Source organism: Raphanus sativus, chromosome 6, assembly GCF_000801105.2.
Source record: "Raphanus sativus cultivar WK10039 chromosome 6, ASM80110v3, whole genome shotgun sequence".
Classification (NCBI taxonomy): Eukaryota; Viridiplantae; Streptophyta; class Magnoliopsida; order Brassicales; family Brassicaceae; genus Raphanus; species Raphanus sativus.
The window spans coordinates 1,500,303-1,524,055 of NC_079516.1; the positions used below are offsets into that span (position 1 = coordinate 1,500,303).

Below are 23,753 nucleotides of genomic sequence, written 5' to 3' on the forward strand. Positions count from 1 at the left end.
TTTTATTTATCATTTATATGTTGATTACTTAAAAAAGTATATTAGAAAATAAAGAGATGATCACTAATAGATTTTTGGAAGCTTATGAACATATATCACTAATTACAATAATTAAAATATTTTATAAATTCTAAATAATTTATGTCTTAGATTTAGTAAATAAAAAACTGAAAATTATTTTAAATAATTTTAAAAATGAAAATCTCGATTTGGTTTGGTATTTAATTATGATAATATTAAATTCCACAAACATAAAACTTTAAAGCAAATTGTATTTTATACTATTTAAAAATATTTTTAATGGAAGATTTTTGTTTTGTGAACTTTCCTTTTTTTAGTGAAATCATAGTATATATACACATATATTTTTGTTTTTTTTTTAAACTTTATAAATCTTTTCTTTTTTTTATTATATATGTTATTTAGAATTTTTTAAAAATGAAACTAAATAATAAATTCAATAATAGTATATAAATGTAATATTTTTAATTCATTAAGGGTATCAGTGTAATCAACCATCATGAGAATTAACGTGAACGCGACACATAAGAAACTGACTTCTCAAATAATATTATAGAGATATATAGATATGTGCGGTAAGTTTTATACACTTCAATCTTAACTAGATCTCACGCGGATATTTGTTTTTATTTTATAAATGTATAAGTAAATATTTTAATGTATAAATTATATTTTAGTGTTTTATGCTGTTAAGTCTATAATTTTATTGTTTTAATTTTCTTATTTGACTCTATTAATATATAATCATATGTTATATGATATTATTTTAAAAACTTTTTTATCAATATAGGATATTTTTTGATGTTATTGTATTAAGTTTTCTAATTTTTTTACTAAATTAAGGTTTCACAATATTAACTGTTTTAATTTTTTAGAATTTTTTCGTGTTGTATTTCAAAAATTTATACTTTATCTTTTGTAAAATTTGGAATATATAATTATGTGAGTAGTTTTTTAAAGAAAATTGTATATTTAGTCGACAGATTTGGAAAATTACATAACTATTTTTAAATTTGAAGATGATATGAATTTTAAATATTTTTGTTACTAATTGATGCACTAATTTATAGTAACAATATTTGAAATTTTATTAATTTTTTGTATTTTTCAAAAAATATTTTTATAATTGTAAATAAACAATAAAGTTGTTAAATTATTTTTATTAATATTTGTTGTGAATATTAAAATTTCTAATATCATACTTTAAATAACACATAAATTAAAGGTTAGTTATTAAATATATATTGTGTAAATAGTTTATTTTTGTAATATATTGTTGGGAGATTCAAAATAAAAAATATAATGATATATAATTATTAGACAATATATTTATGTGAGTTACAAATTTGAAGTTAGATATATATATATACCATATAAAATATATAATATTTAATCTAAAAATTTGAATGAATTTCAAGAATATTTATAAATTTCAAACTTATTAAAAGTCTCACACTGAAAATTCTGTTATCAATGATTTTAAAAATTTGTTATAAAAATATATGAATGGTCATAAAATCATATGATTATGAAATCTCATTTAATAGATAAACAAATATTAAAATATACTATATATCTAAGTTAATATCATTTAGATTTATTATATACAAAATATATAAATGTGACAATTTAGATTTACTTGCCATAAAATGATAGTAAAAAAAAGAGTGGGTTATTTGATTTATTTGCTTGCACCAATTAATTATATATTTTAATAGTTAATGGTTTCTCAATTATTGAATAAATATTTATTATTATTATAAATAATATATAAAAGACCGTAAATAAATAATAGTATATACAAATTCATTCTGTTAAGGCAATGTGGTTATTATTTGACATTTATATATTTGTTAACTATTATTAAAATGGAAAAATAAATATGTAGATAGAACACTTAATTTATATTCACCAAATATAACTGTTTTCATAAATTTATCCCGCACAGGGTAGAAATTATCACCTAGTATATCATTACTCTCTGATAGTCCTCTTTTTTTTGGCATGGCTGATAGTCCATTGTGTTACATACACTTACTGTTGTTATTGTCAGTGCCAACCATTATTCCAATAGTTTTTCATGTGGTGTAGTAAATTTTTTAAACGAAGCAATAACTGTACTCTAACAATTTTGAAAAATCAACTAATGCTATTATGCTAACGTCTACATATATTTGCCGCAGCCTGCACACCAGTATTATCAGAACGTAAATCTCCTCAATTTCTTTAAGTTCTAGTACCTTATAAAATTCTACTAACATTTTGATATCCTTTTAGATGGTGTAAATGTAATAACATAAGTTGGCTAGAAATTAACCTCCCAAAAATGGGGGTATCATTCAAATGCTATAAACACGAGTGGAACAAGTCTTATGCTTAACAAATGAACGCTAATTTCTCAAAATTAAATTAACATAGCTAATACTTCCTTAATATTGGGTCAAACATTCTAAAAAACGAGACGTGGGGAGAAAATACGGGCCTTCTACATATCTCTCCATTTAAGGCACTATATAAAGCAGCAGGTGCGTAGTAAAAATCTCAGAAAACAAAAATAAAAAACAATAAAAAATAAAATAAATAAAAATGGGTTCATATTTAGGAATCTATACAATTTTGGTTGTATGTTTGCTAGGATATTCAGCCAATGCTGAGGTGTTCAACGCTGGTGGTCCTCCAAATTCTGATATCACCGCGGTTAGTACCTTTACTTCTTTTTATTACTTGCATCCCAATCAATATGTAAACCAATTCTTTTATTTTTTGGCTAACATACTCGCTGGAGCGGTGGTTGCAGGCAGTTCTTAAAGCATTCACATCGGCATGTCAAGCTCCGGCACCAAGCCAGGTGCTGATCCCAAAAGGTGACTTCAAGCTTGGTGAGATCGCGATGACTGGTCCATGCAAATCTCCAATCGAGTTCACCTTGCAAGGCAACGTCAAAGCTGACGGTGGCTCTACTCAGGGAAAGGATAGATGGGTTGTGTTCGAAAAAATTAATGGTTTTAAGTTGAACGGAGGTGGAACATTTGACGGTGAAGGCAATGCAGCTTGGAAAGCCAATAACTGCCACAAGACTTTTGAGTGCAAGAAGCTTCCCATCGTAGGTGTTTCTGTCTTTAATATATTAACACGTATTTAAGTGGCTTTTGATATATAATTCAGTGATGCATGCTATCTTCCAGAGTGTGAGGTTTGATTTTGTGGATAACGCTGATATAAGAGACGTAACCTCATTAGATGCCAAAAACTTCCACTTCAACGTTATCAGCGGCAAGAACATGACATTTGATAACATCAAGATCATTGCCCCAGCTGAAAGCCCCAACACTGACGGTATTCATTTGGGAAGATGTGAGGGAGTCAAGATCCTCAACACTAAGATCGCCACAGGAGATGACTGCATCTCCGTGGGAGATGGGATGAAGAATCTCCTCATCGAGAAAGTTGTGTGCGGTCCAGGACATGGAATCAGTGTTGGAAGCCTTGGAAGGTACGGATGGGAGCAAGATGTAAATGACATTAAGGTTATGAACTGCACCCTCCAGGGAACCGATAACGGTCTGAGGATCAAGACATGGCCCTCTGCGGCTTGCGCCACAACGGCTTCCGGTATTCATTTTGAGGATATCATCCTTAACAACGTTAGCAACCCAATCCTCATCGACCAGGAGTACTGCCCTTGGAACCAATGCAACAAGAACGTAAGTATCTTTTATTATAGTCTATGTTTTGCCACCGTCTTTTCTAAAATTGGTTCAACAAATATATTATTCTGATGGTTTTCTAGATTTTTAGCATTCACCATACATATCAAGTTCTATATATATATATATATATGGTTGTTGTCATTACAAGGTTTTTTTGGTATTTGCAGAAACCCTCAACAATTAAGCTGGTGGACATTACCTTCAGGAAGATTAGAGGAACATCAGGGAACAAGGACGCAGTGAAGCTATTGTGCAGCAAGGGACATCCATGTGAGAATGTTGAGATTGGAGACATTAACATTGAATACAAAGGACCTGATGGTCCACCCACTTTCGAGTGCACAAACGTCACACCTAAGCTTGTGGGAACCCAGAACCCAAAGGCTTGCGTTGGACCTGTCGTCAAGGCACCTGGGCAAGCGTAAAGTGTTGAAGCTCAGATCAACACACTAGGGCTTTCACATCCAATTTTGTTTTTCCTTTTTTCGTACCCTTTTTCAAGTCACGTAAGGGAGACTTTTACAAAGCTGTAACAAAAAAATGTTTCTATCCGATGCCAACACATATAGATGTGTGAGTGCATTATGATTTAATAAAACTAAAAAGATTAATCTATCTTTTCTACCCATATATGATATTATTTTTGTTGTAGAATATTCTTGGGACGTCTTATCGAGATAATAGAGAAAGATGTGTTCTTGTACATCTTTTTCTTGATTGTAGATTAAGGAGTTCAGGCTTTTTGGTTTATTATAAGTGAGTGAGATATCGTTCTAGTGATACTTAAGAATATATTGTTTTGCTGGTAGATTACTTCTTTGATTATGATTGACACTAGAGATACATGGTTTGTTCTTTTTACTTTGAGTTCAGGTGTATGATATGACCCCGGTTGTGGAGGATCATATTGGAGGAGAAGAGGTCTTGTTATTCTCAAAAAGGTTTGGATAAAACCAAGTCTTACTGATATAACATTGGTTGCACTCTAATCTAGTACGGATATGGAAACGGCAAGATGATCCTCCACGATGAAATTAACCAAATCTTACAACTTATCTAATTATACAACTTATCCAAATCCTCCACGGCAAGATGATCCTCCACGGCTTAATTATATAATAATAATATATAATGAGTTTTTTTGGGTAAACAACTTATCTAAGCAACTTGATACTTTTTCTCTTCCATTGCAAGTTTCTTAGAGTTTTCTTTGTATTCAACATTTTCAAAACACAATTCTAAAATATGTTACAATGGAATGGATATGTACCTATAAGCAGAGATAGGGGCACAAGGATCAGCTTCTCTAGGCATTAGCTCCTCTGCTCGGCCTTCTCTTATCAATTTTGCATCCAAGTCTATCAAAGCTGGTGTTTCAGGGAGTGTTGCTTTGTACTCTATCGCTTACCGGTGCCTACATAAACACATTGCAATACACATTATAATCGAAGCTACATTAAAGTCAAAACATATGATATAGCACATATGATATAGCTTTAAGAGAAGAGCGAGAAAATACAAGTCACAGAAACTAGAATTGTCACCTGCAAAATTATAGCTCGGACAGCTCAGGAACATGCAGCAATCGTTCCCATATAATACACAATGTCCTGTTTCAAAAGTACTTGAGAAGAAAGAGTTTCTAACATAGCTTTTCTTTTTAGAACCATGACCGAGAGTGTTTGGGGATTAAAAAAATCACCTGGCAGCCAGTGCTATGACCAAGCAGAACAACACCTTCAGAGTTCTCTTTGTTCATGAGATAGCTTATGATTTGGTCAATCTCTTGTGCATCCTTCAAAGAACATTCTGAACATTGACTTAAACTCTCCGAGCAAGTGTAAAAAGACAAACAAGCTATTAATACCAAAAACCAAACTTAGAAACACCCGTAGCCATGACAATTCAAAAACAAAAATCTACAGGTTCATGCCAAAACAAATTCTGAATTTTCAGAAAAGGACTATCTTTGTCTTAAAAGCCACCTTGTAATACATGTGAAAACAACACACGAGCAAGCTGGTTATAGCCAGAATCCAACTTAGACATACACCAGTAGCCATGACAATTCACAAAACAAGAATCAAGCTGTTAACTTTGATCTCACATATGGCTTTGAACATTGACTTAAACTCTCATTAAATGTTTCTTCATGTCAAAAGGGAAGCAAACCTGAATTGATTTGGGACTGTATTTGAACAAAACTCCACGAAATTGGTTCTTCCCTTTGTTCCACTGTAATCTCCACTTCCTCCTCCTCCCACCGTCGACGCGCTTTTCGATAGTTTTTCCGTTCCCGATTTGCCTCTAACGATTCCTGAGAACTAGGACGTGGTCATCGACGGTGACGAACCAGCCGCTGGAGAAGATGATGATTCCGATGTCGACGCCGCAGCAGCGGCCCCGGAGGAAGACAAAACCAAGTTTGATTTAGTTTCACGCGAGTAAGCGTCGTTGTTTCACGGGGCTTAATTAAGCGCCGTTGTCTTCACTTTTCTTATTTTTTTCTTTTTTTAAAATTAAAATTAACCCTAAACAACGCACTAAGCGCCTGCGTTAAGGATGCTCTTAGTGGGAGTAACATTTATAAAAGTTTGTTTATTTTAAATTTGGAAAGAGTTGTAGAAAATTTTGTATATTGTGAAATTTTGTGAAAATAAATTGATATGATGATTCTAAAAGTCTAAATTAGATATGTAGTATTCACAAAATCTTATTTTATGAGTTAAATAGTGAAAATACAACTTCCAATAATACAAATTTTAATAGATTTAACAAATCATTAAAATCTAAATTTTTTGAATAACAAAATATTGTATATAGAATTACAAATCATCAAACCAATAACACTAGATTCTAATGAGAATGTAAAATCTATAAACCAATAACACTAGATTTTAGAAGTTCAAAGTCACTATAAATATAACTCCTACTAACATCCCCTAAATAACATGAGTGTGTGGATGGTCTAAATAAATATGGACAATGGTGTGTGTACACAATATGAGTGTCAATCTGGATACTTCGCGTACGTCTTTGGTTGTACATCTTTTTTTGAAAAAGCAAAAAGGTTGGTTTGGTAGTACATCTCCGATTCCTAAAATACGACAAACATTTCTTCCTTTTAACAGCTCTTATACAGTAGAAAGTCTGATCAAGCAATGCAATATATTATTTCTATTATTACTCTCAGTATCTTGCACCATAGGTTCTAAAGTTCAACATGTAGTCAAATTCATGAAAATGTACATGTACAACGTTTTTCTGTAATCATGCAAAACTACTTAGATTGCAATGCATTAGTGAGTTCTTTTTCTGTAAATCTCCTCTTGGGGATCTGATTTATTCCTCTCTGAATGTTTCCATGTAGTAAGAGAAACTATATTACCAATATATAAGAAACAATTACATTATAGTCCATTTTCCTAATAAGGCATAGGAGACTAAGATAATTTCTTCCAAGCTTAAGACATTCTATTTCTAAGCACCAATATGACATCATCAACATCTGCAGAACATTGACGAGCATAGCATTACTCTTAGAAGACACTTCAATATAAACGAACAACAAGACATCGTTAAAGAGGCCACACATACAAAATTTTAGACAATGAAAACAAATTTACTAATTTACTGACATACAAGAATCAAAAAACAAAAAAAACAAACATACCAGAATCACATATTTGTTAACATAACCGATTGTAACTTTTACAAACTCTACCCATTTTAATGGAATTCACATATTTGGCAATAAAAAAACATGCCAGAATCTCAAGTTTCGAATATGAAAAAAATGGACACTTTACATCTTTTTAACGCTAATTTTCAGGAAAGAATAAAACAAACACTTTACATCTTTTTAACATTAATTTTCAGGGAAAGAACAAAACAAACAATAAAACTACTAGTCTTACTGTAGTTTGGGAAAAACATAAAACAGAGCCAATGTGGAATGTGGTGGTAGAAAGTCGTCATGGTAGTGCGTCTGGAGCTTCACCGGAGTGTTGTCGACTGCGCGGGGAGAGATGTGAGCTCTTTGAGTTCATGAGAGACGAGTGATTATGTTTTTCATCAACCGGTGTTTGCCGACCGATCTTGATGAAAACCGTGTAAATAAATATTATTTGTTTCATAAATATTTTTCATAAATATTCTGCAGAGTATAAAATGTCTTTACAATGCAAATAAATAAATTAATAAATATACTGTAAATCACTATATTCTCAAAGTCAAACCGATCGAGTCTGGTTATTTCTGATATGTACCGTCGTTTCAGTTTTTGGTTCCGGATATTTTTGCCCCGGCTTAACCATAACCCTAACAATAAGAAAAGGTACAGTATAAAAAAAAGCCTTTGATCTTTTTAATTTTTTCTTTCTCTTCATCTTCCAGCAGTCTCCAAACTAGCTCAGGGTTCGTACCACTCTTCCTTCATGTTTCCATCGTTAACCTAGAACGGTCTGGATTTAATTGCAACTAGTCGTAAACTTTAACCTTAATTTCAAAGGCACTAGATATCTAAAAAATTCTTATATTGATTTCATCGTAAACTGGTGCTATATTAATTTCTTCGTTCTCGCGTTGTGTTGTTGGATTTGTTATTAAATTATGTTACTACTACAGATGTCAGCAATAATGGATCAAGATTCATCAGGGATGTTCAAGGTTCAGCAAACCATTGGAAGTGTCGTGTGTTGCAAGTGTGGTGTTCCTATGCCACCAAACGCAGCCAATATGTGTGTCAACTGTCTCCGCTCCCAAGTCGACATCACCGAAGGCTTACAGAAGAGTGTCCAAATCTTCTATTGCCCTGAGTGTGGTTGCTACTTGCAGCCACCCAAGACGTGGATCAAAGCTCAGTGGGAATCCAAAGATCTCTTGTCTTTCTGCATCAACAGGCTCAAGAAGAATCTCAACAAAGTCACGCTCACGAACGCTGAGTTCGTCTGGACCGAGCCTCACTCCAAGAGAATCAAACTCAAGCTCACTGTTCAAGCCGAGGTACTTAACGGTGCCGCTCGTCTTCAGCAGTCTTATCTCGTCGAGTATACCGTTAGAGACCATCTCTGCGAGTCTTGCTCGAGGTTCCATGCCAACCCTGATCAGTGGGTTGCTTCCGTTCAGCTTAGGCAGCATGTTTCTCACAGGAGGTCTTTCTTTTATCTCGAACAGTTGATTCTCAGGCACGAGGCCGCTTCTCGTGCCGTGAGAATCAAGCAGGTTCATCAAGGGATTGATTTCTTCTTTGGGAATAAAAGTCATGCTGATAGGTTTGTTGACTTTTTGGGGAAAGTTGTTCCCATTGAGTATCGTCAGGACAAGCAGTTAGTGTCTCACGATGTCAAGAGCTGCTTTTACAACTACAAGTACACTTACTCTGTTAACATCTGTCCTATCTGCCGTGAGGATCTTATCTTCTTGCCTTCCGAAGTTGCTAGCGGGTTAGGAAACCTTGGTCCGCTCGTGGTGTGCACGAAAGTTTCCGACAGCATCACCCTTCTTGATCCTAGGACCCTGAGGTGTGCCTTCTTGGACGCCAGAGAGTACTGGAGATCAGGGTTTCGATCTGCTCTCACCAGCAGACAGCTTGTGAAGTACTTAGTGTTTTATGTGCATCCTCCACCTGTTGGCGGGCAAAAGTACGCTCTAACCTATGTCGAAATTGCGCGCGAGTCAGACCTTGGTAACTTGTTCACTGTCCAAACTCATCTAGGACATATCCTGAAACCGGGAGACCAAGCTTTAGGGTATGATATCTACGGTGCAAATGTGAACGACGATAAAATGGAGAAGTATCGTTTGCATGGGCTGCTTCCCGAAGCGATTCTTATCAAGAAATGTTATGACAAGCAGAGAGAGAGGAAGGAAGGGAAGCCACGTGCGTTTACGACCAAGAAGCTTCCAATGGAGATGGATGAGTCAAGAGGAGGAAGAGGCAGAGTTGATCAAGAGAAGATGGAGAATGAATATGAAGAGTTTTTGAGGGATCTTGAAGAGAACCCTGAGCTGAGGTTTAACGTATCATTGTACAAGAACAAGGATTATATTCAAGAGTCTGATGAGACTGCTTCAATGTCGACGGATGGAGAAAGTGCACCGACTGTGCCGATTGAAGAGTTGCTTGCTGAGCTTGAGCTTAGTGAAGAGGATATGGATGAGTAATTTTCCTTCTAAAGCACACTCAAGGATTGGGTTTTCTCTTTAGTTTTTGTCAAAATTTTGTTCTAGCTAGCTTCATATTATGGGTATTATAGTTTGTTTGAAATTTTGATTTTCGAACGTGTTATAGTTGCAACTACGGTGGGTCATACAGTGAAGCAAAACTTTGTTGCCATTATCAGTGGAGTGTAAAAGAAACAAAATGGCTCACATTCAAATACAATCTCTCTTAATCATTTCATTAAACAGTCTTTTGAGTTTAAGATCTCTATTTTGCCTCTTCAACGCTATGTAATGTAGGATATGTACATTAATCAGTTGTTAAAACATATACAACTATATGTAACTTGAGAAAAAGAGGCAGTCACAAAACAATCTATATTGTCCGTGGTTGTTCCTGATGGATCATGGATAGATGTCCCATGAGAGACGGTTTATTATCATGGTGGATCCACATGGACTATCTCTGCTTGCTATGCAAGCTTCGCCTGGAATCGAGAGACCACCTCGGCTCCTCTTCTTTACATAGTGTGTATAAAACGTTCATAATCAGAAGAAAATGAAAGTTTTTAAAATTAACTCAATATCATTATATGAAAGTTTACTTATATTTTCAGTTCAGTTGCTAACAAATTTTGTGACATTTTCAGTTATAGTTGTCTTGATAAAACAAAGCAAAAATTAGAATATACATAAAAGTAACAATTTATTGGTTAAGGTACTTTTTTGTTTTAACCTTCAAGATATAAAATTAGACAGCAGAATCCAAAGACAAGGGTCACACAACCTAAAAAATGAGAGGTGGGTGAGAAAATTTAAACTGAACATCTCTTTCCCGAACCCACTATATAAATGTAACCATGAGTTAAATCATAATTTAAGAAACAAAACAACATAACTAAGAGTAAATAGTAATACGAGTAGTAAATATATATTTTTAACAATGGGTGCGTATTTTGGAGTTTCTACAATATTTATTTTCTGTTTGCTGGGGTTTTCAGCCAATGCCGAGGTATTCAACATTGGTTCCTCTTCAGGTTCTGATATTACTCAGGTTAGTCATATATTTCTTTTCCTCTTTCTTGCGTTACAAGCAATCTACCAAAACCACATTTTTGGCTTAAGTTGTTAAAGCTTCATTCTGCTGATATATGCAGGCACTTCTGAAAGCATTCACATCCGCATGCCAATCTCTCTCACCGAGCAAAGTGGTGATCCCAAAAGGAGAGTTCAAGCTTGGTGAGATCGAGATGAGGGGTCCATGCAAAGCTCCAGTCGAGATCACCCTTCAAGGCACTGTCAAAGCTGACGGTAACGCGATCCAGGGAAAGGAAAAATGGGTTGTCTTCGGCAACATGAATGGGTTTAAGTTGAACGGAGGTGGAGTTTTCGACGGTGAAGGAAACGCAGCTTGGAGAGTGTTGGGATTCGAGACTACGTCAGAGACTACCTCAGAGACTACGTCAGCGAATACTTCAGGGACTTCGTCAGTCAAGATTTGGTGATGGAAATCAAACAAGATCGCATAACTTAAACCAAGACAAGGATGTCATATTAGGAAAAGGAAATATCACTTTCTTGAAGGTGATAGGTTCCTGGAAATATTACTTCTCATGGAGTTATGGAAGTTGCAAGTATTTTGGAATATTTCCTAATAGGTTTATGGAAAGGGGCGAATGCCCTAATCCAACTAGGTTAATGTAATAAACTCCTACTATATAAGAGGAGCTCGTGTGCACTCTTCTCTCTAAGTCTTTGTAACGATCTGTGCAAGAAAGACCTAGCTTGGTTGTAAGCTTTGGTTGTGAGAGAGAGAGAGGTACTATATCTTGTACTTGAGATTATAGTGATTTGCCTCATTGTCAGGCCCCAGGGACGTAACCACATTTAGGTGAACCCTGGGATATCAAATTCTTGTGTCTATCTTCTATAATTCCGTGTTCTTCTTCTGTTCTCCATAGATCTACAAACTCATACTTTCTAACGTACTACGACAAGTGCAACAGAGAGTGCTTCAGCGAGTTTGTGTGGTGAGTTTTCCCAACAAAGTGGTATCAGAGCCTTAGGTGGTGTTCTCAATGTCTACTAAAGTAAGAATTGAGGTGGAGCGGTTCGATGGGAAGGGAGACTTCTCGTTGTGGAAGAAGAGGATGCTTGCGCATCTGTCTGTCCTTGGTCTAAAGGATGTATTAGAAGAGTCCGAGTCACCTTCTGTCTCAGCTAGGAAGAAGGATGAAGACGAGGATGTTTACAAAGAGCGGTTAGAGAAAGAGGAAGCTGAAAGGCTTGAAAGATCAGAGAAGGCGATGAATCTGATCATTCTCAATGTTGGGGATCATGTGTTACGGAAGATCGAGTTGTGTACTACAGCTGCTTCTACATGGTCTACACTGGAGAGGTTATATCTCTCAAAGACTCTACCGAACAGAATTCACTTGCAGCACAAGTTCTATACCTTCAAGATGGTTGATACTCGGAGTATGGATGAGAATATCGATGACTTCTTGAAGATTGTCTCTCACCTGTCAAGCGTGAATGTAACTGTGTCAGAGGAGGTACAAGCGATTCTGCTCCTGAACTCGCTTCCTTCACGGTTCAACTCTCTCAAAGAAACGCTTAAGTACGGCAAGGAAACATTGTCGTTGGAAGAGGTGACAAGTGCAGCAAGGTCTAAAGATCAGGATCTGAAATCCTCTACGGCTTCACATGATATTGGTGAAGGTCACTATGCTAGAGGAAGGACTGAGAAGAAGGATCCTGTGAAGAATGGTAAGAGCAAGTCTAGATCGATCTCAGGGTCTAGGATAACTTGCTGGTTCTGCAAGAAGCAGGGACACACCAAAAGGGAGTGTTATGCATACAAGAAGAAGTATGGCAGAGATGAAGAAGAAGGTGAGGCAGCGGTTGTGATAGATCCTGATTCAGACGATGATGCACTTTCGGTAGGAGATAAGTGGCATCATGATAAGTGGGTGATTGATTCTGGATGTTCCTACCATATGACGTGTAGGAGGGATTGGTTTCACATGTTTCAAGAGCTGACCTCAGGACAAGTTCTTCTTGGTAATGATTGCGCGGTTGGAGTGCAAGGGATTGGTACAATCAACATCAAAGCTTATGGAGGTTCGGTTAAGACACTCACGAATGTCAGGTATATTCCGGAATTAAGAAGGAACTTGATATCCACGGGAACCTTGGATTTATTGGGCTTTGAGCATAGTGGTGGACATGGGAAGACTAGGTTTTACAAGCATGGTAAGCTAGCACTTCAGGGAACCTTGTCCGGGTCATTGTACCTGTTAGATGGTGAGACTGTGTCAGGTGAAGTAAACAGCAGTGTCAAGAAGAAACTATCTAAAGATGAGACAGTCTTGTGGCATAGACGTCTTGGGCACATGAGCATGAAGAATCTACAGATTCTTGCCCAGAAAGGGGTGATCGATAAGAGGAGGATTGGTGATTTGGATTTCTGTGAGAGCTGTGTGATGGGGAAGCAGAAGAGAGTAAGCTTCAGCATCGGGAAACATGATACAGGTGAAGCTCTCAAGTATGTACATGCTGATCTATGGGGATCTCCAAGTGTGACACCAAGTCTGTCAGGGAAGCAATACTTCCTGTCTATTATCGATGATTATACAAGAAAGGTCTGGATATATTTCTTAGCTACTAAAGGAGAAGCCTTTAGTAAATTTTGTGAATGGAAGAAGCTGGTCGAGAATCAAGTCAAGAAGAAGGTGTGTTGTCTTAGAACAGACAATGGACTTGAATTCTGCAACACAGAGTTTGACAGCTTCTGTAAGCAACATGGAATCAAGAGACATATGACTTGTGCATATACACCACAGCAGAACGGTGTAGCTGAACGTATGAACAGGACTCTGATGGAAAAGGTGAGATGTTTTCTGGTTGAGTCGGGTCTAGAGGAAAAATTCTGGGCTGAAGCAGTATCTACGTCAGCATATGTGACAAACAGGAGTCCATCTTCTGCCATAGATGGGAACATTCCGGAGGAACTTTGGTTGGGCAAGAAGCCCGGTTATCTGCACCTGAGAAGATTTGGATCAGTGGTTTACGTCCATGCAGATCAAGGAAAGCTCAAGGCCAGAGCTAAAAAGGGAATCTTCATAAGTTATCCAGTGGGTGTGAAAGGATACAAAGGTTGGCTTCTTGATGAGGAGAAGTGTGTTATAAGCAGGAATGTGGTATTTACAGAAGATAAAGTCTACAAGGATTTGGATGTCTGCAAGAAGAAAGCAGATGTCACAGAGGAGCTAAGAAATCAGACGGTGCTGGAAAATACAGCAGGATCTGCGTCAGGACCGGAAGTTGATACTTCAGGTGGAGCTGTTGAAGAAACAGTTGAGTCAGCTGGTGACGTAGGTGACAAACAAGGTGAAAGTCTTGAAGGATATCAGCTAGCAAGAGATAGAGTTCGGAGAAGAATAGTGCCACCTGCACGGTACTCCGACTCAGATGATGTAGCAGCGTTTGCACTATATGTAGCTGATGATGTATGTGCTGAAGAACCTCAAGACTATCATGGAGCGATGAACAGCGAAGAGCGAAAGCAGTGGGCTGAAGCATGTGGTGAAGAGATGACTTCACTGGATAGGAACCAAACCTGGAAGCTTGTGAGAAGGCCTAGTGAGCGTAAGGTGATAGGCTGCAAGTGGGTCTTTAAGTTGAAGTCTGGTATACCTGGTGTTGAGAAGCCTAGATTCAAGGCTCGGTTAGTTGCTAAGGGATACTCTCAGAGGGAGGGTATTGATTATCAAGATGTGTTTTCACCCGTCGTGAAGCATGTATCCATAAGGTTCTTGTTGTCAATTACAGTGAATCAGGATTTGGAACTTGAGCAACTTGATGTAAAGACTGCGTTTCTTCATGGTACACTTGAAGAAGAGATTTACATGGAGCAACCAGAGGGATTTCAGGTTAAAGGGAAAGAGGATCACGTCTGTCTACTTCAGAAGGCTCTTTATGGACTAAAGCAGGCACCAAGACAATGGAACAAGTGTTTTGATCAGTTTGTGGTTAGTCACGGTTTTGTGAAGAGTGAATATGATCACTGTGTTTACATCAAGGAGGTAACCAAAGGTACATATATCTATTTGTTGCTATACGTGGATGATATGTTGGTTGCATCAAAGGATGCGGCAGAGATCAGGAAAGTGAAGCAGTTGCTGAGCAGCAGATTTGAGATGAAGGACTTGGGTCCAGCAAGACGGATTTTGGGAATGGATATTGAGAGAGATCGTGCAAAGGGGATTCTAACACTGTCTCAATCTGGTTATATCAGGAAGATTCTCAAGGTATTCGACATGGATGAGTCAAAGAGTGTATCAACACCTATTGGTGCACATTTCAAATTGTCAGCTGTAGTAGATGATGAAGCAGAGACATGTATGGATGATATTCCATATGCTAATGCTATCGGGAGCATAATGTATGCTATGATAGGCACGAGGTGTGATCTGGCGTATGCGTTGGGGTTGGTTAGCAGGTTTATGAGTAAGCCTGGGATGGTTCATTGGACTGCGGTTAAGTGGGTATTAAGATACCTGAAGGGAACACAAGATCTGAAACTGTGCTTCAGGAAGAATGAGGCGTTTAATGTTGAAGGTTTCTGTGATTCTGATTTTGCTTCGGATCTGGACAAGAGAAGGTCGATCTCAGGTTATGTTTTCAAGGCTGGTGGGAATACAATCAGCTGGAGATCGAGTCTACAAAGCGTAGTGGCTTTATCAACGACTGAAGCAGAGTATATAGCGCTTGTTGAAGCAGTCAAGGAAGGAATTTGGTTAAGGGGCTTAGCGGAGGAGCTTGGATTCAAGCAAGACACGGTGGTGATATCGTGTGACTCTCAAAGTGCATTGTGTCTAGCCAAGAACAATGTGTATCATGAGAGGACTAAGCACATCAGCAGAAAGATGCACTTCATCAGGGATATCATCGCTCAAGGTGATGTAAGTGTGAAGAAGATATGTACTTCTTGGAATCCTGCAGATATATTAACCAAGGTTGTTCCGGTTAAGAAGTTTGAGGAAGCGGTGGACTTCCTTGGTATGTCCGAACACTAAGGAGCATTCGGCATCGCCTGGCAAAGCACGAGTTTGCTTAACCTAAGTAGTGGATCATGTTTGATGTCATCAAGGTGGAGTTTGTTGGGATTCGAGACTACGTCAGAGACTACCTCAGAGACTACGTCAGCGAATACTTCAGGGACTTCGTCAGTCAAGATTTGGTGATGGAAATCAAACAAGATCGCATAACTTAAACCAAGACAAGGATGTCATATTAGGAAAAGGAAATATCACTTTCTTGAAGGTGATAGGTTCCTGGAAATATTACTTCTCATGGAGTTATGGAAGTTGCAAGTATTTTGGAATATTTCCTAATAGGTTTATGGAAAGGGGCGAATGCCCTAATCCAACTAGGTTAATGTAATAAACTCCTACTATATAAGAGGAGCTCGTGTGCACTCTTCTCTCTAAGTCTTTGTAACGATCTGTGCAAGAAAGACCTAGCTTGGTTGTAAGCTTTGGTTGTGAGAGAGAGAGAGGTACTATATCTTGTACTTGAGATTATAGTGATTTGCCTCATTGTCAGGCCCCAGGGACGTAACCACATTTAGGTGAACCCTGGGATATCAAATTCTTGTGTCTATCTTCTATAATTCCGTGTTCTTCTTCTGTTCTCCATAGATCTACAAACTCATACTTTCTAACGTACTACGACAAGTGCAACAGAGAGTGCTTCAGCGAGTTTGTGTGGTGAGTTTTCCCAACAGAGAGTCAATAACTGCCACCAGACTTTCAACTGCAAGAAACTTCCCATCGTATGTGCATGCTTCTGTCCACATTTTTCTTTGATATTTTGAAATTATTACCAAGGTTTTAGTTGGTGAGTAGGCTCTTAAGTCATATATGGATTGTTTGCACGCAGAAAAAAATTAAAGAATTGATGGTTTTTGAGACCTCAACATATCAGAATTTAATTGGCTTTTGTGTGGAAGAAAACAACTTAGTGATGTTATATCTTGTCTTTGTTTTTATAGAGTATAAGGTTTGATTTCGTGGAGAACGCTGAGATCAAAGACATATCATCGATAGACGCCAAGAACTTCCACATCAACGTGCTCGGAGCCAAGAACATGACCATGAGTAACATCAAGATCACCGCTCCAGAAGACAGTCCCAACACTGACGGTATCCATTTGGGAAGAAGCGACGGAGTCAAGATCCTTAACTCCTTCATCTCCACCGGAGACGACTGCATCTCCGTTGGAGATGGGACGAGCAACCTTCACGTGGAGAAAGTCACGTGCGGTCCAGGACATGGAATCAGCGTGGGAAGCCTTGGAAGGTACGGAAAAGAGCAAGATGTTAGCGGCATTAGGGTCGTGAACTGCACACTCCAAGAGACTGACAACGGGCTGAGGATCAAGACATGGCCGTCTGCTGCTTGCTCTACCACTGCCTCCGATATTCATTTCGAGGATATCATCGTCAAGAACGTTACCAACCCAATCCTCATCGACCAAGAGTACTGCCCTTGGAACCAATGCAACAAGAAGGTAACACATCTTTCTATAATTCATTTTTGATATATTAAATAAAAATATATATTATTCAGTTGATTATGAAATTATTTTTGTTTTTGTATTTGAAGAAAGCATCAACGATTAAGCTTGTGAACATAAGCTTCAAGAATGTCAGAGGAACATCAGGGAACAAGGATGCAGTGAAGCTATTGTGCAGCAAGGGATATCCATGTCAGAACGTCGAGATTGGAGATATTGATATTAAGTACAGCGGAGCAGATGGTCCAGCTACTTTCCAGTGCTCAAACGTAAGTCCCAGACTCTTGGGAGCTCAGAGCCCTGAAGCTTGCAGCAGCCCCGTGACCAAACTACCCGGCCAATAAGTAGAAGCTCAAAACTATTAACCTAAAACACCCACCCATACAATATTGTTATATTTTCTATACAAAAATTAACTATGATCTATGATGTATGCTATTAACCCCAAAAAAACTATTAACACTTTCAATTGCCTCGATCGGTTCAAGCCACATAGAGTTTTGCCTCAACGAGGGAATTTGGTTTTACATAACTAATGAGCCATTTATTCTATGGTTAGTGCAAACTGCGAACTCTAGTCACTGAATCATTGGTGTATGCACGTTAAAAAGCCTATGTAGACTTTGATAAACAATTGTGTAAGTGAAGCTTCCGCAGTAGTTCAAGATGGTCAGTAGTAGTTTGGCTCCCAAGTTTCTTTTTTTTGGGATCAACGTAGAGAAAAGAAATTGTGTGGAGGATACATAATTACATATCATTAGGATTCATAACAATAATCTGATGATGTTATATTCTTATAATTCAAATAATAAGGATCTCCAGATTCAATCAATAAATGTTAGTCAGTCACTGGACTATATTCTAAAAAAAAGAATGCAAAATGAAGATATGAAATCAAATGAAACATAACAATAGTTTCTATAAGATAAGAGTACATGAACAGAAACGAGTTTGCTTGCGTTCGCATAAGACATACAAACAGACTTATTCTCCAAAGCCCTACAATGGCTAAAATCCTTTTTTTCCAATAATCTCTCACTATCAAAAAAACAAAAACAAAAACTTAAAAACCACAAAACAAAAGTAACATATAACCTCTAGTACAATCTGCCTCAAAACACCAAACCTTAGACACAACCCTCAAGACCAAGAAGAACCATTACATGACAATAAAGAAAACTCAGGAAGAAGGATCATCCTCTTCTTCATTTTTTTGTTTTTGTTTTGAACTCTTCTTATGTATTACAGCCTCGCCGGAGACTGATACAGTTTCCACTATCCCTCATTGAAAAAAGAAAAAAAAAAGAAAACAGAAAAGAAGCCTAGGAGGACCAATAAATTTAGAAAACCAAACCATTGACAGGAAAATCTATGGGATTTTCTGGTTAGCTCTAGCCTCTAGCTGATGGTGTTGGTCAAGTTTCGTCCTCATAGGCTTTTGTATCAAGGAGAGAAGATATCATCTAATCGTTCACAGTGATGGCTCGCCTACAATATCGTGGTAAAAACAAAAACTAAGTAGCAATTCCTGCAACACAAAGGCGAAGAAAGGGAGCTATAAGAAACAAGTCATGCAATTGGGTTTCGTCATCATAAGTTTCTTAGACTTCCTAGAGAGAATCTGGTGTGAGCAATGCATAAGATTAAAGATATTTTCCTAAGCTCCATGAGCACAACATATCTAAGGAGGCACTGAAAGAAACTTGACTCATGTAGATGACACACCCCTGATGAACTAGTAGACTGGTTACTGTTTTTACCACATTATGTATGCAAGCAAGAACCTAAACCATGGTTTGTTTTATTCCACAAAGAAGAAGAGGATACCTAAAATCTAGCCTAGATAGTGTGATTTGGAACCCTATCTATGCTTTCTATTAGGGAACTACACGTTCATACCCTATTCCTCTACTTATCAGCTACCTAATGGCATTCTTTAAGCATGTAATCATGTGTTATAGGCAAAGATAACTATGAAATGAGATTTACCTCTGTTTGGTTGCCTCTTGTTCACACTGTAACTGCCAACATAACCTGGAGATGAACTTCTAGCTGAAACATCCGAAGAAGGACCTCCTCCTCCTCCTCCTCCAATCCCATAGCTAAAAGAACCAGGCCCTTCCGTCTCAGGAGCTGATGATCTCCATGTGGGATCACTATACACTGCACCATTCCCATAAAACTCCGCAAGTCCTGCTCCATCATAACCTGTGTTGTTAGTCCCCGAGGCAGAAGAGAATGAAGACGACGGTGCTGCCTTGCTAGGCCCAATGTTTCTTGTTCCCAACCCAAAACCAGATTCACCGTTTCCTCCATAACCAAACTTCAAATTCTCGTTACCAACACCATTGTTTCCTCCTCCTCCTCCTCCTCCTCCTCCTCCTCCAGGAGCACCCCAGTTTCCAAATGGACCACTTAGCGCGTTGTTCCCACTTGCTGTTCCTCCCATGTATGTATTGGAGTTTGAGTTTGCACCGTTGTTGTTGTTATAGTTCAAACCTCCGTTGTTTCCCCATAGGTTCCGTGTAACGGAACTGAAGAAAGACGAGCTTCCTCCTCCTCCTCCTCCTCCATTGCCTCCTTCATAACCACCCCCAGGACCGAACCGGTTCGTGTTCCCAATGTAGTAAGGGCTCATCATTCCTCTACCATAGTCTACATTTCCATTAAAACTTGCACCTCCAGTGAACCCTGTAGGCAACCCTTGCTCAAAGTTCACATTCATCCCATAACCAGAACCGAAATTCGCAAACCCGCTTCTCCCAGCACCAACCGGACTAAACCGACCATCCATCCTAAGCCCATACCCTCCAACCGAACCGGGACCAAACCCTTGAGCATATCCATTCAAAAGGTTATTAACCCTATTAACCCCATAGCTGCTGTAACCAGCACCGAGAGGACTACCACGAGCTGGACTAGGAGACAACTCCTTCGGAACAGCTCGCTTAACCTCGACCATTTTACCGTTAAGCTCATGGAACGTCTTGAGCAGTACTCTGTCAACTGCCTCCTCGGAATCATAAGTTATGAATCCAAAACCTCTAGGCCTCTGTGTGTTGTGATCGTACATAACGACCACGTCGGTAGGTGTCCCGAACTGCTCAAAATAGGTCTTGAATTCGCCTTCTGTGACGGAAGATGGTAACCCTCCGACGAATATCTTCCTTGTTCGAGCTCCTGGACCGCCTGGTGATCCTTGGATGCTACTGCTGTTGCTCCTAACTGTGTTCTGGTCGTCTCTAGGCACAGCTTTCTTCGCTTCCACCTGCATAAAGTTAATCAAGCAAACTCGTTGGCTTGATTGCATAAAGAAGCTTTGGAAACAAGTTACATTGTACAGAATCACATCAAAGATGAAGGAGGCATTACCAATCTACCATCGATACTATGTTTTTCGGTTATAACAATCTCTGCAACAGCTGGATCAGCAAAGACTACGAAGCCGAAGCCACGTGCGCGGCCCGTGGTCCGGTCTTTCAAGATCACAGCTTCGATCACTTCACCGAAGCTGCTGAAATACTCCTTGAGACGTTCCTCGTTGGTGTCCCACGATATCCCTCCCACGAAAAGCTTTCCGCTGTCGGATTGCATTTTTGCTCTGCAGCAACACAGAAAAGACCAAACTTTCAGACCGAACACAAAACATGAATCCAAAACAGGTTTTTGCATTAAATCGAACACTTGGGAATCAATCAAGGAACAACAGATCTTCATCTAACTGATTAAAGAAAGACAAAACAAAAGAGAATCCAATCTGCTCGAGTTTGATCAGAAAAAGGAAACGGATTTACAATCAAATCTCAGATCAGAGAATCAAAAAACGAGATGATAACGAAAACCCACCAATCAGATTAGATTAAAAAAAAAGACCCAGATGCGGAATCTCGTCAAGATCTGACGAAAGGCTCGATTTTTTTTTTTGAATATCTGTGTGTGTTTTTAAGTTCAATCGGATTTTAATTCAATTTCAATGGCGTCAATAAGAACATACTGACGACGCGCAGGGACGCGCTCTAGAGAGAGGAGAGATAGAAAGACGAAGGCTTTTCGATTGTAAGAAGAAGAAGAAGATATGTCTGTATATATACAGATGATAAGGGGAAGGTTTTTTTTTACATTACAAGCTCATGTGCGTTTGTAATAAGGAAATTGCGGAGTTTTCTTTTTTAATTTTCCTTACACGCTACCTTTTTTTTTTATTACTGTTGTTTACCAAAAAGAAAAGAATTAGAATACTTAGTTTGTTTATTATTAATGAAAATAAACTTAAGATTAATTAGAATTAGTGACATTAAGACTAAACTAAAGATGGTATTGAATAAATGATGTTTATTAGGTTGTTGTTTGTTAGGGTTATTTAAAATTTAAATTGGTTATTTGTGTTTGCATTAATGCTTAAATTTAGAAATATTTTTTAAAAAAGAAAAAAATCTCATTTTTGCTATATAAATTTTATTACCATAATTAAATAATATTTACAATATAGCAGCAATAAACATATAATATTTCAGAGAAAAATCTGACATTTTTAAATATATCGAATGATGTTAAAATAAAAAGTTTAGAAGACGGTTACAATTAGTCTTAAGCGTTATTTAGCAATTTATACGGTTGAGAATTAATGCTGTTGCGGAGCATTTTTGATTGGTTCATATGTGGATTCAAAGTTAAATAAAATTTTATAAATTGAAAATTGTATAATCGTTAAAAGTATCATAAATTAAATTAGATAACTATTTCAATTTAGTTAATCACAAATACAACGAATTAAAAACAACTTAGGGCCAAGCCTAAGCTTATTGGGCTTAGGCCCACCATTTAAAAGCTGAAAAGGTTCCTTTAAAACATTGTTTCCCTCCACGAAGTCATCAAAATTCAAAATCCTTAATGTTTGACTTTGACAAATCTTCTCCTACAATTTTCTTCCTTCTTCAACCTCTCGAGTCTTTGTTATATATTAACATCTCATCGACAAGTTACACTCATCATCCCTACCAAAAACCCACAAAGCAAAGTTTTAACCTTTCTCCTCCCTTTCATCCTCATCCTCACACTCACGATCATCCAAGTCTCTGCCATGGCCACCCTCGAAAGTGACATCTCCAGAGATGTTATCTCCGATCAAGAACATCGCGGGTCTGGAGCTATTCATGTTATCACGGGTCCTATGTTCTCCGGGAAATCGACCTCTCTCCTCCAACGTATCAAGTCGGAGATCAGCGCCGGAAGGTAAAAAAACCTTTACTATCTCCACAGATTTTAGAAAGTGATCTTAGTTTTTCAAGTTCATACCTTTTGGTTATGTAGAAGCGTTGCGATGGTGAAATCGAGTAAAGATACGAGATACGCCAAAGATTCGGTGGTGACGCACGATGGAATTGGATTCCCTTGCTGGGCTCTTCCGGATCTTATGTCGTTTCCCGAAATATTCGGACAAGATGCTTATGCCAAGGTAAAGTCGTTGGTTTGGTCTTATTATGAATTTGTGAAAGGGTACTGAAATTTTTGTGTTTTTTTTCTTCTTCAAATGATTGTCAGCTTGATGTGATTGGTATTGACGAGGCTCAGTTTTTTGGAGACCTTTACGAGTTTTGCTGCAAAGTCGCTGATGATGATGGCAAAACTTTGATTGTAGCGGGTCTTGATGGTGACTACTTAAGGTGCCTTGATTCTATGGTTTTGACATTTTCAGAATTTAATAATTTTTGTTTGACTGTAATAAATTGAATGTGATTCTTTCCTGTGGGAAAAAAATTTAGGAGGAGCTTTGGTGCTGTTATTGACATTATACCTTTGGCTGATTATGTGACGAAGCTAACTGCAAGGTGTGAGGTTTGTGGACAGAAAGCTTTCTTCACTTTAAGAAAGACTTGTGACACCAGAACCGAGCTGATCGGTGGAGCTGATGTTTATATGCCCGTTTGCCGCAAGCATTATGTTAGTAATCAAGTTGTAATCAAACATTCAAAGGAAGTCTTGGATTCTGACAAGGCAAGTGGGTGAATCCTGTGTGGAGACATTTGATGCTACCATAATTGCTATAGAACCAACTAGTAACATTATAGTCATGTTCTTTTTTTTTTTTTTTTTTGAATGAATGTAAAATTTTATTCAATCAAAACTTCTTTACATCTAGTGCAACAAATTTGAAACTAAGATACACTTGCTAAGAAATCTTCTCAAAACCAACTATTTCGACCTTCATTACCCCCTCAAACTTGACCATGTGACACAAGTCAAGTTTGGAAATGCCATGAGATTCTCCTCATTAAAAC

At 37.7% G+C, this 23,753-nt stretch overlaps 5 protein-coding genes and 1 pseudogene across 8 annotated transcripts; 4 read left to right on the forward strand and 2 right to left on the reverse strand.

The window, feature by feature from the left end:
* Positions 1–2,564: 2,564 nt before the first annotated feature.
* On the forward strand, positions 2,565–4,346 carry LOC108809547 (polygalacturonase-like). Its single transcript, XM_018581684.1, has 4 exons — positions 2,565–2,718; positions 2,819–3,124; positions 3,207–3,725; positions 3,899–4,346. Exons 1-4 carry the CDS (start codon positions 2,608–2,610, stop codon positions 4,154–4,156), a joined length of 1,194 nt encoding a protein of 397 aa, XP_018437186.1. The 5' UTR covers positions 2,565–2,607; the 3' UTR covers positions 4,157–4,346.
* Positions 4,347–4,885: 539 nt separating this feature from the next.
* LOC130494720 (UPF0613 protein PB24D3.06c-like) lies at positions 4,886–6,063 on the reverse strand (annotated as a pseudogene).
* Positions 6,064–8,086: 2,023 nt separating this feature from the next.
* LOC108807537 (uncharacterized) lies at positions 8,087–10,106 on the forward strand. Of its 2 annotated transcripts, none has more exons than XM_056988187.1 (2): positions 8,087–8,147; positions 8,358–10,106. In XM_056988187.1, exon 2 carries the CDS (start codon positions 8,358–8,360, stop codon positions 9,894–9,896), a length of 1,539 nt encoding a protein of 512 aa, XP_056844167.1. In that variant the 5' UTR covers positions 8,087–8,147; the 3' UTR covers positions 9,897–10,106. The 2 variants fall into 2 exon arrangements, with proteins under 2 accessions (XP_056844167.1, XP_056844168.1); XM_056988188.1 differs by having other exon boundaries at positions 8,131–8,192.
* A 730-nt stretch (positions 10,107–10,836) lies between these two features.
* Positions 10,837–18,240, forward strand: LOC130496787 (polygalacturonase-like). Its single transcript, XM_056989246.1, has 5 exons — positions 10,837–10,947; positions 11,051–11,311; positions 16,684–16,731; positions 16,951–17,469; positions 17,565–18,240. Exons 1-5 carry the CDS (start codon positions 10,837–10,839, stop codon positions 17,817–17,819), a joined length of 1,194 nt encoding a protein of 397 aa, XP_056845226.1. The 3' UTR covers positions 17,820–18,240.
* A 129-nt stretch (positions 18,241–18,369) lies between these two features.
* LOC108813496 (heterogeneous nuclear ribonucleoprotein 1) lies at positions 18,370–21,575 on the reverse strand. 3 transcript variants are annotated; one of them, XM_056989245.1, is made up of 4 exons: positions 21,470–21,575; positions 20,848–21,076; positions 19,465–20,743; positions 18,370–18,963 (listed from the first exon to the last, which is right to left on the reverse strand). In XM_056989245.1, the coding sequence occupies exons 2-4, from the start codon at positions 21,067–21,069 to the stop codon at positions 18,947–18,949; spliced, it is 1,518 nt and encodes a 505-aa protein (XP_056845225.1). In that variant the 5' UTR covers positions 21,070–21,076; positions 21,470–21,575; the 3' UTR covers positions 18,370–18,946. The 3 variants fall into 3 exon arrangements, with proteins under 3 accessions (XP_056845225.1, XP_018441569.1, XP_018441570.1); XM_018586067.2 differs by having other exon boundaries at positions 21,322–21,571; XM_018586068.2 differs by having other exon boundaries at positions 18,370–19,003; positions 21,322–21,569.
* A 699-nt stretch (positions 21,576–22,274) lies between these two features.
* Positions 22,275–23,545, forward strand: LOC108811359 (thymidine kinase a). The gene is made up of 4 exons (XM_018583407.2): positions 22,275–22,707; positions 22,786–22,930; positions 23,017–23,138; positions 23,238–23,545. The coding sequence occupies exons 1-4, from the start codon at positions 22,556–22,558 to the stop codon at positions 23,479–23,481; spliced, it is 663 nt and encodes a 220-aa protein (XP_018438909.1). The 5' UTR covers positions 22,275–22,555; the 3' UTR covers positions 23,482–23,545.
* The last annotated feature ends 208 nt before the right edge of the window (positions 23,546–23,753 follow it).